Source organism: Triturus cristatus, chromosome 6, assembly GCF_964204655.1.
Source record: "Triturus cristatus chromosome 6, aTriCri1.1, whole genome shotgun sequence".
Classification (NCBI taxonomy): Eukaryota; Metazoa; Chordata; class Amphibia; order Caudata; family Salamandridae; genus Triturus; species Triturus cristatus.
Window position 1 is genome coordinate 298513127 of NC_140589.1, and position 17598 is coordinate 298530724.

At 42.2% G+C, this 17598-nt stretch overlaps 1 protein-coding gene across 2 annotated transcripts in view; it reads left to right on the forward strand.

Annotated features, from left to right (window-relative positions):
* The window catches only part of NBAS (NBAS subunit of NRZ tethering complex), a 2067161-nt gene that overhangs the window by 661541 nt on the left and 1388022 nt on the right, over positions 1 to 17598 (forward strand). For both annotated transcript variants that reach the window (XM_085610668.1, XM_085610669.1), the window contains exon 18: positions 17122 to 17259. In XM_085610668.1, coding sequence (XP_085466794.1) covers positions 17122 to 17259 — 138 coding nt within the window. The remainder of the gene's footprint in view (positions 1 to 17121; positions 17260 to 17598) is intronic.

A 17598-nucleotide genomic window follows, 5' to 3' on the forward strand; every position in this document is an offset into this window, starting at 1 on the left:
CTACTCTTTAGAGAAGAGCCAGGTTTTAGTTCTTTACGAAAAGGTAAGAGCTCTGTGATGGTTCTCAGATAGCGGGGCAATTCGTTCCAAGCCATTGCTGTGCCGTGAATAAAGCTTTTGCCCCCCCAACGGGCTTTCTTTATCCGAGGCTCCTTGGCCAAGAAGGCTTCTTTAGACCGCAGTAATCTGCCTGGAACATACCAGCGCTGTCTCAGCTGTAAAAACTCTGGACCCATACTGTGTAAGGCTTTAAAAGCTAAGCACAGTGCCTTGAATCGAATTCGGCTCTTAACTGGGAGCCAGTGTAGGGCTCTCCTTTCCTTGGAAACGGAGGAGAAACTTGAAGGGCCCATGAGTAGTCTAACTGCCGCATTCTGAAGTATCTGTAGTTTATTTAACCCTCTTTTTTGTATATTGAGGTAGAGTCCATTACAATAGTCCAGTCTGGCCATCACCAGCGCACCAACTACAATTTGTCTACTTTCCCTGGGCAGCGAGGGCAGGACTTTCCTCAACATTTTAATGATATAGCTGGTTTTAGAAGCTACCGCATTTACTTGAGGTCCTAAGATCAATTTATCATCAAGTAATATTCCCAGGTTCTTTGCCTTTCTGGTTGGCAGGGGGGGATTCCCCATTGAGTCCAGCCACCAGGAGGGAGTCCAAAAACTAGTGCTATTCCCAAACAGTATCACCTCAGTTTTTTCAGAATTCAGCTTAAGGCAGTTGTTGTCCATCCAACTGTCAACTGCTAGCATGCACTCTTGAAAGCTTCCTTCTGTATCAGCCTCTCCCTCCGGTGTCAGAGATACCACAATTTGAGTATCATCTGCATATGATGTGAGGCCAAAACCAAAGCCATCTATAACCGGGGCCAGTGCACTAACATAAATGTTAAAGAGAGTCGGACTAAGTGAGAATCCTTGCGGCACCCCACAAGGCAGTGAGAAGGGATTGGACTGAACGTCCCCGAGGGGAACAATCTGTTTCCTGTCCGCAAGGAAGGATCTTAATAGATCCCAGGCCTTCCCCTGAATTCCACAGATGTTTAAACGGCTCAACAGTATAGAGTGGTGAACTGTATCGAATGCTGCGGACAGGTCTAACAGAATCAATGCCGCCCTCCCTCCCTGATCCACCGCAACCCTGATCTCTTCCGTGGCTTTTATATGGGCCGATTCCGTGCTATGACCTGGCCTAAAGCCATACTGGGTCGGGTCAAGCACTTGAGTCTCATCCAAGAACTGGCTAAGTTGCCTATTCTTAGTTTTCTCCACCAGTTTAGCCGGTAGGGGAATTCTGGAAATCGGACAAAAACTATTAGGGTCGTTAGCCGGGAGAATTGATTTTTTTAGGAGGGGCAAGACCGAGGCCAGATTCCACTGACTGGGAAAATGCCCAGTTTCAAACACTAAATTAAAAATTGTGGTAAGGGATTCCGCTATTGGACCCAAGGCCAATTTTACTACCTTTACGGGGCAAGGATCAAGAGGGGATCCCGAATTGGCTTCCAATAGAAGTTTTTGAATCTCCCGGGGAGTACTGGCCGGAAGTTATCGAACACCGGGCTGAGCACCCCTTTTAGGATGGGGGTCTCCATACAACCATTTAAATTCCCAGTACTAAGAGTGCTAAAGGCCGTGTAAATGGATTCTACCTTAGATAAAAAGAATTTAGCCAAATCCTTACAAAGTTCTTGGCTAGGCTAAACTAGCACAGGCTTCGGCAAGGCCAACGAGGCCACCGTCTTAAACAATTCTTTACTAGAATTTTTAGATTTCCTGATCTGAGCAGCGAAATAAATCTGTTTGGCTGCCACTATTGCCTGTTTATAGGACTGCAGGTGGGCTTTATACACTTTTTTCTCCAAATCATTATAATTCCTCCTCCAGCTTCTTTCAAACTGCTTACACGTGAGCTTTTGGTTCCTAAGCTCTTCAGAGTACCAGGGGGCCGAGGGATGTGATCTCATGGGCCGTAGGACTTTATTTGGAGCTACACTATCACAGGCCTGCTCCACCCATCTTGTATAGCTCATTCACTTCAGAGGGCAGTTGCGTTGCGGAAGAGACTAACAGTTCGTTAAAAGTGGTTCCCCCCACCTTATTCCATGCTCTTCTTCTAATACACTCCTTAGGCCCGTGTTTGTCTCAGGAGCCCTCGGCAGCAGAATCTCAATTTGGACCGCCGAGTGGTCCGACCATACCAAAGGGAGAATGCCCTTGAAATGTAAATTCTGATGGTTAGAAAAAATCCCATCCAGGGCGTGCCCTCCCCTGTGCGTGGCCCCCACTACCTGTTGTCTCAGGTCAGCGGTCATCATCAAATCATTCAACGCCATTGTGTCCGTTTCTTCCGTCAACTCAAAGTGAAAATTGAAATCTCCCACGATGGAAAAAGTCTCAGCGAGCATCCCTTCTTCTAGAAGGGTACCCAGAGAAGATAAGAAAGCATTCCTAGATCCTGGTGGCCTTTATAGAAGACACCCCTTAAAGGAGTGATGATGGGTAATGGAGAGGTTGAAAAATAATGCCTCACAGGTATCCATAGGGACTGGCTGAAAGGCAGCCTTATTTGAATAATGATAGATCACTGCCAAACCTCCGCATTTCCCTATTGGTCTATCCAGTGTCTGGCATAGAAAATCTGGGGGAGTGGCCTTCACAATGTCAGGCCCGGATGCCGCATCTGTCCAGGTCTCCGTGATGAATGCCACCTTAACCTCTAGGTCCTCCATGAGTCTAGCACATTCTACGCTGTGTTTGACTAGAGACCTCACATTAACTAAAATACATTTTATTGCTTGAATTTCCTTGCTACTTGCCCCTCTCGTCCTCTCCTTTTCACTAGGGATTGGTAGGTTTAGGATCCTTGGTAGGTCGGATCCACAGCCAACACAAATCTCAGGAATCACTGACGATGGGGTGTTAGGGAATATACAAGGACAGTTTTTAGTAGAGGAGGCCCCTCTTAGCTTAAGCAACCTTATGCTACCATACCTGCGAGCCGGCCGAGATTCTATGCCAACACATCCAGGGTCCCTGGCGCTGTGCGCTGAGCGGGCGCGGACGGGCTTGCCTTGGGTGTGCCAGGGGCGCGCCCGCTGCGCGCGCTCGCCAGATTCCTTTTGATGCGTGAGCTCGGTAGCCTGGTCGGCTGACCTAGACTACTTCTAAGATGGCGGCACTTTCTGTTACTCGATCCCGAGTAAGTAAATGCCCCCACTTATCGCTCTGCCAGTCTACAAGTCACCCCAAATGCCCCCACAACATTAAAATATTAGTGTTAAATAACAGGGATTAAAAACCAATGATCTGTGCAAATGTGCCAACGAAGTGCCTTGCCTGTATAAAATCGCTCTGCGCGTCTCTAATCTCCCGGCTCAAGCCTCAGGAGAAATAGTAATTTGATTTTACAGGGAATGGGAGAGAAGGCATCTAAAAACTCATGTTTGTTCACTCCAAATTTACATGCCCTACAAGAGCTGCACTTAAAAATCCTGTTCTATTGGATAACCAATGTCCTGTCTCATGTACTTCTGGACTGGCTTTAACAAGGCCATCCCTCAGAGGGTGCCCTTTTAAAGGTGATGGCAGGTAGTTCTGGGGCAATAGTAACATCAGTTTTTAAAATAGACCAATTCCTATTAATAATCTTCCTAACCTGCTTCTCTTGACAACTGAAAGTAGTTATAAGCCTGGCCACGGGTTTCTTGGCCTCCAGGGTTTTAGTAGTTTCAAATGATGTACTATCTTCATTATGTGGCCTCAACAAATCTATATCTAGATTGTGCAGTTTTAAAAGGGCAGCCTGTAAATCCCTCATTCCATACCTACGTGCCAAAAATCTTTGCACTGAGTCAGTTAAACAAACTGCTAGATCACTTTCATTACTGCAGATTCTCTTAATTCTTAAAAACTCCCCATAGGGGATGCTTTTAATAAGGTGTCTGGGATGGGTACTACTTGCATGTAATATAGAGTTCCCAGCTGTAGTCTTTCTATGCAATTTTGTATGTATAGTATTATCATCTACATATATCTCTACATCTAGGAACTCAACTCTTTCATTGCTAATGGTAGCAGTGAATTCCAAATTCAAGTTGTTCTTATTTATGTCTTCAACAAACCTTTGTGCCAACTCCCTTGATCCTTGCCACACCACACAAACTTTATCAATAAATCGCCACCATTTAACAACATTATTTGCGAAGACGTCTTCATGTGAGTGTTTGAGGACATGCTTCTCCCACCAGCCAACGTGTAAACACGCATAACTGGGAGAGAAGCATGCCCCCATAGCTACACCTTGTAGCTGCTGGTGCACTTCTTTATTGAACAAAAAATAGTTGTTTGTTAGACAAAGCTCTATCATTCTCACCAACATTTTGTTATGCTGATTGTAACACACATTCCTATTTGATAGAAATTCGCATATAGCATCTAAACCATCACAGTGATTGATGCTTGTATATAGTGACCATATGTCCATTACTATAAAATAGTAATTATCCTTCCAGGTAACTTCTCTTAATTTGTTCAGAAAGTGGCCAGTGTCTTTAATGTAGGAGGGAAGGCCTTCCAAGTATTCATGAAGAAAGAAATCCACATATTTGGACATAGGTTCCAATAACCCCCGTTGAGCTGAAATTATAGGCCTCCCTGGGATCGGAGTGGTTTGTTTATGCACTTTTGGAATAAAATACAAAGTTGGTATAATCGGGTGATCAGTTTTCAAAAAATTATATTCATCCTTACTGATCAAACCTTCCCTTTTCCATTGTGCTAACTTTTTGAACACGTGTTCTTTAACCACTTTTAGGTCATTGAATGAAGCCTTTCTGTAGCATATAGGGTCTTTCAAATGCCTCATGGCTTCTTTTAAATATGCATCACGTGGCCACAACACTATGTTACCCCCCTTGTCCGCTGTATTTACTATGATGTTCTTATTATCACTGATCTTACGCATAAGTCTGGAATATTGCTGCTCAACGTGACTCCTGTGTTTATTTTTCTGAATAATAGTTCTATTGAGTACTTTTAAATCCTCAATAACACAGTCTCAAAAGATGTCAATTGCATCCCGAGGCATCATAGGAATAAACCTTAATGGTGGACGAAAAGGGGTTTGAATTGTATTCGCACTGGCGATGTCCATTTGTTGAAGTACCTCCTGTGTGTTAAAAATGGATTCATCAACACGCCCTGCCAGAGTATGCACAGATTTTAAGATGGGAACATCAGAAGCCTGAAATGTTATGCTTGGTTGATTCTCCACAATGATAGAGCTTGCAGATTCATTCACTTTATTCAACTTGTGAAATTTGATGAGTTTTAATTTTCTAATAAATTTGAAAACATCAACGCGTGATTGCACATATTTAAAACCATTCTTAGGACAAAACGAAAGTCCCAATGCCAAAAGTTGCATTTCGGCAGCATTTAACTCAATATCAGTTAAATTAATTACTGTGTTGACATTAGAGCTCACATTAGAAATTGCTGGTTTAGGTATTTGTTCCCCCTCCCTCTTTTTCCTCTCCTGTTGCCGCCTCGACTTGCGCCTTTGTTTGCGGCGCTCATTCCGCCTGCGGCATTTGTGTTCTGCAATGTCCTTGGTCTCAGAGTGTGCCTGCGGTCCTCGATTATAAACCCCAATTCTTCCGATGGGCTGAAATTGGTTTGTGGTGGTCGAGTGGTCACACTATCTTCGTCTGAGTCCACGCTACTGATTATTGAACTGAGGTCGGTATCTGAAGTAATCACATTATCTTGATTCTGTGCCTGAACAGGAGGTATTTTGCTGCCCAGTGCTTGCCTTTTGACCGACTCAAACTTTTTGGAGAAGGTAAAAATTCTTCCAGTTTCATAATCTCGTTTATCACGAGCAAATTTAAACACTTTACGAGTTTTTATTGTTTCTTCGTGTTTGTCAAGTCGTTTTTTTATGTCCTCCTTTCCTTTTTGTATCACCTCATGTTGATTTAGGGCATCCAATTCAAGATTAAGAATATCAATTTGTTTAACAATTTCTCCTCTGTCTAATTCGGCATATTTTATCAGAATACAGACCATGTTCATAGAAGCATCGAGGTTATTAGTTGCCCATTCCTTTAGCATAAAGGGGTTGGGATTCTCAAAAGATTGTGCAATGAGAACCCGCAACCCCCTCGGAACTCTACCTACTTCTATATTATTTCTATATGACCATGTCATGAGTGATGTAATATGTGACATCATCAGCAGTGCATTGCGGGCGTGCGAGTTATAGTTAGCTCAACTAACTATAACAGGCGAATTTCTCTGGTTTTATGAGTCAAATGTTCAACTAACTATAACTTCCCTGAAACCTATGATTTTTTTAGTGAATTTCTAAGGTTTTTTAAATGCTAATTCCTAACTATAAAGTCTGTAAAACCTATGTTTTTTTCAGTGAATTTCAAAGGTTTTTTAAATGTTAATTTCATATTTTAATGTTTATAAAACCTATATTTTTTCTATTATATTTTCAAATATTTTGGAACTCTATTATACTTCTTGTTTTTAACTTTAAAAATCATGTAATGTTTTATATCTTCCCCCAAAAAATGTATATATATTTTTTTTTTTGGGTTGAAAACTGCACTCCCATACCGGTAGCGTACCAAGCTCCATCACCACACGATTCCTATCCGCCATATTGCTAAACTCGTAAATGATGCGCATTTCGTATCCGACGAGTTCGTGGCACACGTCCCGCGTAACATCATATATGCATGAAGTCACCCCAGGTACTACTTTGGTATCCGACGGGTACGCAGTACCAAGCCACGTGTTACGGCATGTACATATGGGGTCGTGCCTGCTGCGCGTTACGTATTCGACGAGTACACGCTGCCAGGCCCTGTATTACGTCACAGACGAATAGTATCGCGCAAGGTACGCCTTTCCCTTTTTTTTTTTGTCTCAAAAGTATATCTAAATAACTTTAAACAGTATATGAGTGCACGCGAAAATCTAAATTATTTTAAACATTTATATATTTGTAACTGTAATAAACTTTTATTATGATAAATATATTTTGTCAAAATTGCGGCAGGTGCGGCCTTCTTGAGCGCTCGGTGCGCGATTACCATGTGACCTTAAAAAAAAGCATTTGATTGGTTCATAACATTTCCCATTGTTACAGTTGTACGACCCCACCCATTTTACTCATTCTCTCTACAGCGTTTGATGAAAGACACCTCTTCTGCTTAGAAAGCTTTTTTGAAAAGTGTTTTCCTGTATACACATATTTTATACTACACACAACATGCAACGATCATTTTGTTCAAAATTCATGCTCTGTACATTAGCCTTCCACGTGTGATTGTCATGCATCTCAAACGTTCCATCAAAAAACAAATATGTGTTACACGATGCCCCTGGTGTGTGTGTCTGCACATTATTGTGCTGCCTTTCAGCCTGGGTATTGCTGGCTCTAAGGAGCATCATCAGCCACGGGCAGACTGCACATCCTAGATCACATGCCATCTCATTAACGATAGTTTCCGCCCTCCCGACACATGCTACACTAATCTAAATTGCACACTCTGCGAGGTCAAAACTACAAAAGAAACGCATATAAGTACACTTCCTGGCCTGGCAGGAACTGAACAACGCCCAAGTCCCCGGAATAATTATTCACACCCCTACACTGGCCTGGCGTACGCAACCCCAGCCCACTTTGCGTACGTATAAATAGGATAACCACGACGCCACACGTCCCTCTTCTTCCACACTACCTCAAATGATTTGCCGCATCCACCTCGCATATCACAATGCGCAATAAAAAAAAGAAATGGATCCATGAGGTGTACTCCATCCTGGCAATCAACACAGGCTCTAAATTGTGAGCCCTACTGCCCGTCGTCTACGAAAGGGATCCATGAGGTGTACACTCTCCTGCAATCAACACTCTATCTGAATTGTGAGCACTGCTGCCCGTAGTGTTTGCTCACACAACAATGACAGCAGGTAAGCAGAACGGCCTGGGTGCACAGGGCCTCCAATTGAGTGCGATGCGGCGAGACTGGTGGGGTGCTTCAGCCTAGCTGCGCAGATCCAAACAAACGATATTGCCATGTGTTATGATGTGATCTTTGACGTAATTCAGTCAAATCTCTCTCATTTTAAAGACCTGCTGGACTGTACTGTAGGCCTGAGCCAGCGGGCAGCGCTGCCCTACAGACACCTCCTCAGCGCGGTGCTGCGGGAGGGATGGGATGCATCAGCCAAACTGCGCATGTGCGAATAAGCGATATTGCCATGTGTTATGATGTGATCTTTGACCTCATTCAGTCACATCTCTGTCTCATTTTAAAGACCTGCTATACCATAAGGTAGGCCTGAACCTACGGGCAGCGCTGCCCTACAGACACCTGTTGAGGGCGGTTCTGCGGGAGGGGTGGGGTGCATCACCCTGAGTGCGCATGTGCGAAAAAGCGATGTTGCCGTGCGTAATGATGTGATCTCTGACCTCATTCAGTCACATCGGTCTAAGTTTAAGGACCTGCTGGACCGTACTGTAGGCCTGAGCCAGCGGGCTGCGCTGCCCTACAGACACATCGCGTTCGCTTTTAGGAAACTGTTGTGAGCTCCTTACTAAGTGTACATGCACACAGGCTCCCGTCACTGCATTACACGCGCACATTATGCTTCTAGCATGCGCTCTGTTCCTGTGTATGTGAACGTTGGCATAACATATTATTATTTAACCTTGTGTATTCTCGTGCACTCCAACTCCTCTTTGAACCACGATTACCACGAACAGTTGGTAGATCGTACTCCAAAAACGAAGGATGCACTCAACTCCTATTTTCTATCAAGCTTGAAATAAACCTTCATTTACCTCCAGACGTTTCCACCATTAAATTATTTCTCTCTTTTCAGACATTCCATTGATTACCACAAGAAGGGCGTAGTGGGAGCTGACCCTGCAATGATGCCTGGCATTCTGACACCTTCCATCGTGGTATCAAGACACAGTCCCCGACCAGAGACCTGGTCTATCGTACAAACATACCCCGGACCAGGAGCTTGCACCAACACGTCGTGGGACACACCAGTGGTGGCAGGCGAGCAGTGAAGCCTCGGTGTGCAAGACCTACAACTGAACACAGTGCGGGGGAAGGGGTTGGGGTGCAGCACCCTGGGTGCACAGGTGCATGCAAGCGATTTTTCCGTAGCTAATAATGTAGGACTATATTATCAAACAACGGCGATAACATTATCACCACTTTAGCGACAGGAAACTGTCGCTAAAGCGACGATAAGGGGTTGATAATACGCCCCTTCTATTGGAGTTCTCTACGGCATATTATCAAGCCCATTATCGCCGTTTTAGCGACATTTTCCTGCCGCTAAAGCGGCGATAGTTTTAACGCCGTTCCTTGATAATATGCCCCTTAGATTCTAGTAGAATGACATACTAACATTCTACTATGACTTACAATGGAATACTACACCGAGCACATGACTTTACAGCAATGAGCTCATAGTTTCATCCACGAGTCTTGACACCGGTAGGGGTAAGGCTTTCGCTTCCCACTCTCTATATTGTATAAACGTAAACTAACACTTCTTCCACAAGTATGCTACAGCGCCCAGAGCACATCACTTTACAGCAATGAGCTCACAATTTAGGCTCATGGTTTAATCCCCGAGTCTTCACACCAGGTGGGATGAGTAGTTCGCTTCCCACTCCCCATATACTATAAACGCATACTAACACTACTTACACACTTATACTACAGCGGCTAGTATCCTACACCGCCCAGAGCCCATCACTTTACAGCAATCAGCTTGGTTTCATCCCCAAGTCTTCACACCGGTAGGCTTAACTTCTTTGCTTCCCGCTTCCGGTATACTATCAACACACAATAGCGGTCAGTAGTTCACTTCCCACTCCCTGTATGGTATAAACGCCTACTAACACTACTTGCACACGTATGCTACAAACACCAGACCACATCACTTTACAGCAATGACCTCTCGGTTTAGATTCTCGGTTTCATACCCGAGTGTAGCACCATATCCTATCACCACCATGCCACTCTGAGCAACACTGCACTTTCAGATCGTTAACAGTGATAGCTACCTACTGGTGACCGCCAGTAGGTAATCAAGAACAAATTACAATAGTTCCTTGATTCTTTTAGCTTTCAAAAATTCTCTATATTACTGTCTTTCTACTTTTCCATATGAATAGTTTTTTTAATATTCAAGTACACATCGAAGTCAGAAATGCAACGTATTCTATTAACACACTTTCTAAAACATTCTAGAACACGTGGAGGTTAAAAGTTCATCAATTTTTTTAAACCTAACGATATTTTTTTGCAACATTTTCTCGAACATTTAACGGCACGTGTAGGTTAAAAGTTCACAATTGTTTTAAGTTCGAACAGTGCCTTCCAAATGCAAGTAGCAGGTGTGGTTGAGTTGAGCAAATTTTATCCTATAATATGTACTATAATATGTATGTGCAAACTGCTTTTTCTTAACCAATCACAAACCTACTTTTCCACAAAACGAATGTGCACCCTACTTTTAAAAAACAATGCTTTTTATCTCCCAATCAGGTACCGTTTTGTATGCGAAAATAAACTAGTTCCCCTTCTTTAAACATATCTCTTATTCTACAAAGGAACTGCATGAGCTACAGACATCTTTCCGTACCTTACAGCCATACCTTCAAAATGCTAGTGTGGATCGTAGGACATAGCTATGTTTTCTGGTGCAAGAGGTATGCAGAACAGAGACGTATTGACTTAGACCTAGGTTTACAAAATGTGGACATTAAATGGTTTGGACAGAGAGGATTGAAGTGGCACCAATTGTTGCCTTTGGTTAAAACCTGTTTGCATCTCCAACACCCTGACCTCATGATTGTGCACTGTGGTGGAAACGACCTAGGCACATTGACTGGGGTAGATTTGGAAATGCTTATGAAGGACACCTTTGGACAATTGATGTTACGTTTGCCTCAAACTGTCTTTATATATTCCAATATATGCCAAAGACAGAACTGGAAATGGTCCAAACAATTTTGTCTGAACAATAAAAAATCTCGGAAAAAAGTCAACAAAGCTGTCTCTGCATACCTCAGAGACCACAAAATGGGGTCCATATACAACAACAACATACGTTTTGATATGGCGGATATATACAGAAGTGATGGAGTACACTTCACAGATCAGGGAAACAGAGTTTTCCTGAATAACTGGAAGCTGTGCATCCGCACTTATATGTAGCTCCAACTAATGAACACAAGGGCTCTTTTTAGAGCCACCCTATAACTTACAACTTAGGCCCCATATTTTAGGGCCATATAACGTCAACTCCCGCACCCTCGCCAACATTTATTCTCAACACAGCTGTGGTGCAGCGGCCAGACCATCTCACTTTGCAGCACAGACCTCTCGCTTTGATCCCCAGCTCTACTCACCCATAGGGGTGAGTAGTTTGCGCTCTACAAATACCATATTGATTTACCTTCGCACTCCCTATACAACACCATCTAAGCACCATACACAAGCTACAATGTTCTAAACAAAAGTTCATCCAAGTACCTATAACTACATGCTGACACTACTTGCACAGATGTGGCACAGCGGCCAGAGCACATGACTTCACAGCATATGACACACAGTTTGGGCTCACGCTTTAATCCCAGACTCCGGCAGCAGCTCAGCTTAGCAACATGAGACTCTTAGACAATACCTCACATATATTCCGTACACCAGGACTTTCATACCAGTACGGGTCAGAAGTTTGTCCTAGTAGTTATAAATAAACACATCCGGACACTACTTCCACAACTCTAGTGCAGCGGCCACTGCACATGACTTCACAGCATAAGACACACAATTTGGGCTCACGCTTTAATCCCAGAGTCCCGCACCAGCTCACCTTCCCCGCATCAGACTCTACCCAATACCTGACTTAATTTCCATAGCCCACCACTTACACATCGATAGGGGTAAATACTTCGCTTTGCACCCCCTCTATAGCACACCCAGGCATAGTCTGGTGAACTAAGTATAACTTGCACACTCGTCATGTACTGCTTGTGACCTCACATTACATCTCTCCTGAAATGTTAAATGACATAATTGATGACATTACTGATGATATCATCCAGGTTATATGTCACTTCACCCACAGTTGTTGGATGTCTCCCTCTTTTTAGTTCACTCGTCTAAGAAGCAAAGTGCCTCAGTAGGCTTTAGAGATGTCACCTACTTTTTAAACCTTAACCACCCCCTCCAAAGCAGTTTTCATTTTATAATCAGGTTAATGGTGGTCACCTTCTTAACCATTTCACAAGGACCCACAATTTTGAGACAAAAACTTTGACTGGTGTCCACTGGCCACTGACAAGGCACCTTCAGCTATCCTCCGGGGACAACTCTGTTGTTTAGTACAGTACTGTACACACGTTGCTGAGATGAGCTCAATGGCATGTAACTTTTGGAGCCATGCTTTCAATCACACTGTGACTTTAGATATCTTTAAGTGGTTCACCCCTACATTTGTCATTCTTCATGTATGTGCCAATGTCTCAAAACTTTCACAGACTTTCTGCAGTGAAGCATACATCCACAACTCATAAACCTGCCCTTTACATATTATTTGTAGGCAGAACCATCCATGTTACTTATATTTAACATAGCCATGTGCCCAGACTTCCACAGGTGGATAATCCATTGTGAACAGTAACTTTGGCTTTTCTCTCAGACTTTTGGCAGCAGGCTTTGCTTTTAAGCTGGAACCTGCTAAGAAACGTGCCTTTGCAACCAGACCAGGTGTGTTCTGCCTTTATCTTATTTAAGAAGCAGATACTGCTTGCATTCAAATCTTTACTAATATGTAAATCATGTATCCTATAACTTTTGGAATGCAAATCCACACTTGTCTCCAAGGCACAAGATTTGTCCATTCTATCGACTGACACGTTTACATGGAGTAATTTTGAGCTGTACTTCACTATAGGCCCTTTACTATCAATTTTTTAGTTTAGTAATATAATCGATTATGGGGTAATTTTAGTTACAGAATCACTGATGAAGTTGTGAGCGATGTCATCAATGATGTCTTTTAATTGGTAATGAGTGATGTAATATGTGATGTCATAAGCAGTGCATGACATGGGCACGTCTTGGCCGTTTTGCACACATCTTGTATACCCATCTTAGTTAATATTATTTCATAGATTGAAAAGCCGTTTTTGCTATATTCTGTTCTACCCTTCTTTCCTATACGAAGTTCTTAGTCTGTGGTTAGATGGTACCACTCTCAGCCAACTCCATGAGGTTCTGTATAAATAAATTCACGAAATCGTCCCATTGAGTAGTAGAATGATACATGAACTACCCTGTTATCCTTCACACTATCATTGACCATGACTAATCTGCTACTTATCTATTTTTGCTGAGCTATCAAAGTAAAGGAGGGCTTCATTGTGAATGCAGGTGGCTGTCCTTTTGTGTTTCATGTCACTGCTTGCTTGATAGATCTATTGGTTTCTTTATTTAAAAACATGACAGTGTCTTTGCGCATTACATTTTCTGCCTGAATACACAATAAATCAGCCTTTTCATCTCCTAAATACTTTCAAGTTTTTGTCTTCTTATTGGGGGCGGGGGAGTCAGTTATTTAACCATTTGGGGTTTTTTTCCAGTAGGCAGCATGCAAAAAGTATTACCTCATAAAAGCGATCAAAAATATCCTCCCTTTATTACCTCCTGCCTGTAAGTCAAATGTAACTTATGGTAAGTGTCTTATGGCTATCTCAGGTCTGGCCCTGTCTTCTCCTTTTCTCCCTACCTAATATTAAAGAGCCACTATAAAATAAGTCAAATACTATTGTGGCCTGAAAAATACTATACATTTAATTTTTAAGTATGCCTTCCTCTACTCTATTCCCACTCAGGATAATAGACAGATGACCTATGCAGTCTTGCCCAAAAGTGGTAGGTTCGGAGTTCACGTCATACCTTTGGTATTCCTTCTCCTCCTGTTGGGCTTGTGCTGTCTTTCGCATCTGCTGTTCTTCTCCAGGCAGCTTTATCTCTAATGTTGTTGCAGTATGCATCTAGGATGTGGTGTGCCAGTTAATTTCTCTGTAGATAAGGAACATGGCAAAGATAAAGTCTTTCAGTATTGAATGCCTCTTGCTTCGCCTGTAATAGTCTGCACTGCACCACTCACTGCCTGTCATTCTAAACACTCTGACAAAATGTGCATGAGGATACTATAAATTATATAGTTATTCATTCATGTTTCGGCCAGTACATTCTTATATTTTAGGTATGAAACGTGGCCCAGGGGTCACTGTGTTAAAAGATTTAGGGTATGCTTTGTCTATCCTGTTAACTTGATCTCTCTTCTCCTCTCACACACCTTAACATACCCTATTCTAGAGGAGTCTTGCTCGAAGCAATGAAATTGTTTCAATCTTTTCATCTTCACAGAACATTAAAATCTTCTTTTCCTGTCTTTCCTCACCGAAATTCAGGGATTCCCATGTGTCGATTTTAATATCAATATCCTCTTAGGATTTATCAGACAGAGGAAAGACTGTGTTGCATGACTATATTGATGACGTCCAACTTCATGTAAGTGTAGTTAGGAGTAATGATCAATTCCACACCATATTATTGGACCTCAGTTTCACTGACACCTGAATCCAGGAACGATGGCTCCTACTACATGTTGCAGAAACAGAGATTATTTTACTTGCTACCTGTACAGAAAAACATTCTTCATTTTTCTGCCACTATGCCTAACTATAGTATGACAAAGGTAATTTTCATTAAAAACGTTAAAAAAATTAACTGGCTAAATATAATTTATTCATTGATATTTATGTTTGTGCTTTGATAAGTAACACATGTTTTATCGCTTCACAGACTAAAATTAACCATGTACTGTGAACAGAAAGAAGGCTAGCCATCTGGTCTGTTGTGGACTTGATACCCAACTTTTGAAGTAGTATGTTTAACAATCATTGGCTGTAAAACCTAGTGTTTTAGAAAATGCCTTTTGTTTCATGATGACTGCCACAAATGTTACTGTATTCAAAGATAGCTTCTGCAGATGTGAACCCATCCCCAGTGATCATCTTTGAGACCATTTTATTTAATTGTTTACAGATCCTGTCCAAAGATATCTGTGTATGCACGTGCCTCTTTGGTGACCATCTTTGAATGGGATTGGTAATAATAAAAAGACATTGAAGGATGCCACCATGAAGGACCAATTTGAAATGGTTAAAAGAAAAAATAATGAAGCTGGCCAACTGCCAAAAGTGCGGCAGGTCACTAAAAGTGAGCAAGGAGGCTGAGGGATCAAGAGAACTTTGCATAGCGGATGAGAAAGGGTAGAGGGCCAAAAATTAGCCACTTATGGGGCACATAAAAAAAGTGAGAAGGAAGGGGCAGTATGGAGAGAAAGAAGGAGGCAAAATAGTCCCTTGGATGCTCTGCAATGCACTGTCTGACACCAGCTGAAGGATAACTCAACCATTGAAGACATTGTAAGACTGAAATGCTCTTGGGCAGGGCAAACACAAGAATAGGAAAGAAAGCAATTGAATCAGAAGTAGGGAAGTGAGATAGACAACAAAGCGATTCAGTCATGAGCAAGGGGATCACCAAATCTACGTATATCAATGTCTTCAATAAATTGCTAAGGCTGTACGTAGCCACTGCCTAAATAAAGTCTTGAACTTGCTACAAAAAGTGCTAGATGCACCTGAGGGATTTGTTGTTCATCCATTAAACTGTAAGGCTGTCTTCCAGGCCTGACGAGTATGGTAAACTCTGGTTAACCATATTCCATCGTAATGAAGGATATGTTTGATGCACTTTATAAATGTGTTGGTAGGGCATATTATGTATCTACTTGGATTTTTCAAGTCTGATTCACATTTTAAGAAGAAGAAATATATGGAAACATCTAAGAGAAAGCCAGAGGGAAGGGAGAAGAGAAGGAGCGCGGGCAGGGGCGGAGGAGGGAGGGAAACAGGGAGACAAAGTTTGAGTGTAACATATGCTACTGGGTACTGTGACCTTTGATAGTTGAGAATAATATTGGATCCATGTGCACGTGAGTAGGTCTTATTGGTAAATTGTAAAGAATGATAGACGAGTGTTATTTCTTTCTTGAGTTCTTTTTTGGTTCTGTGCTGTGTGTGGCCACAAGTTGCCAAGAATTACCACCAATACATGAGGGCCAACATTTTACTAGTGTTTTACTAATCACTTAGCGGATGCCTACAAGCTGCAAAGCATTATCCCATTGTGCCTGTGGAACTAGGGTGGGCTTTGGTCACAACACTCATAAATAAGCTCATTCAATAGGCAAGCACAGATACAGAAAGACACACTGGCACAAACAAACAGTATCAGCATCTTTTATCTTCTCCTCGGTGCTACATCTACATTTTTGCTTTTGCCTCCTGCACTCACGAGGTGGGAGAAGCAGACTGGAGCACCTAGGACGACTTGTGTAAGGGGGTGGCATGAGGTTGAATGAGAAAGCAAGACAGGGCTCATGGAAGAGGCGTGTCAAGGTAGCAAGCATGAGGGCCATCAGGTGTGCTTGGGCAGCTGCTGGAAAGGAATGCTTTCTACAGTAGCTTTGTTATGCTCCCCCACCCCCTTCCCTTGCTGGTTAGACTAGCCTCGGAGTAACCTTTTGCAAACTAAGTGGAGGCTGTCTTCCGCCTGCATAGCAACGAGGTAGCCGGAAAATAACCACAACAGCTTTGCCTCATGGCACTGCGAGGCAAACCCTATTGAGGCAAAACGTGAAAGGATCCAAGTAGTCACGTCTGTTGTTTTTGTATTCTTTAAGTTTATAGTACAGCTGTTAATAATCTCCTCCTGATTGGTTGCTCACCAGTAGAGTACTTGTCGATGTCAGCATGCTTTTTAAAGATGCACAACTCAGTAAGATTCAGAGGGCTGTACAGTTATGTATAAGAATTATGCATTATTGTTTGATATAAATTAGCATTTTCATCATTAGAAGTTCTGATGTGACCTGTGGTGAAACTGCTCAACCTATCTGATAAACTTTTTTCGTGTTACAGATTCATCCTTCCTGGAGAAGTAGACATAGAAGATATCCCTTATGAAGATATCTTTTCACCTGCTGAAGAAGCAAGCAATAGAGAAGAGCGAGAATCTAAGAAGCGGCAAGATTTGCTAAATCATGTTAACTTTTCCAAGTAAGCAAGAAAAAAGATTGTAGTTACTATAAATTGTAATGAGACCCATTTTTGAAAAATGGTATCCGGATCATTTGTTAGCAGTGAACATTCCTCATTTCTCGTTTCTCCATCTGTGACGTTGTACCTTAAAATTATTTCTACATATGGGAAATCATACCAAAATTTTGTTTTAAATAATTCACTGCACAAATTAGCAATGGCTTCAAGGTCTCGGGTACTATTTTGAAGATAAGCAAAATATTATGTATGCCATGCATCACGTTTTTTTTTTTGCCAGCATAAATATTCAGTTTTCTTCGTCATTAAAAAATTAAGATGGAAAAATATATAATTTGG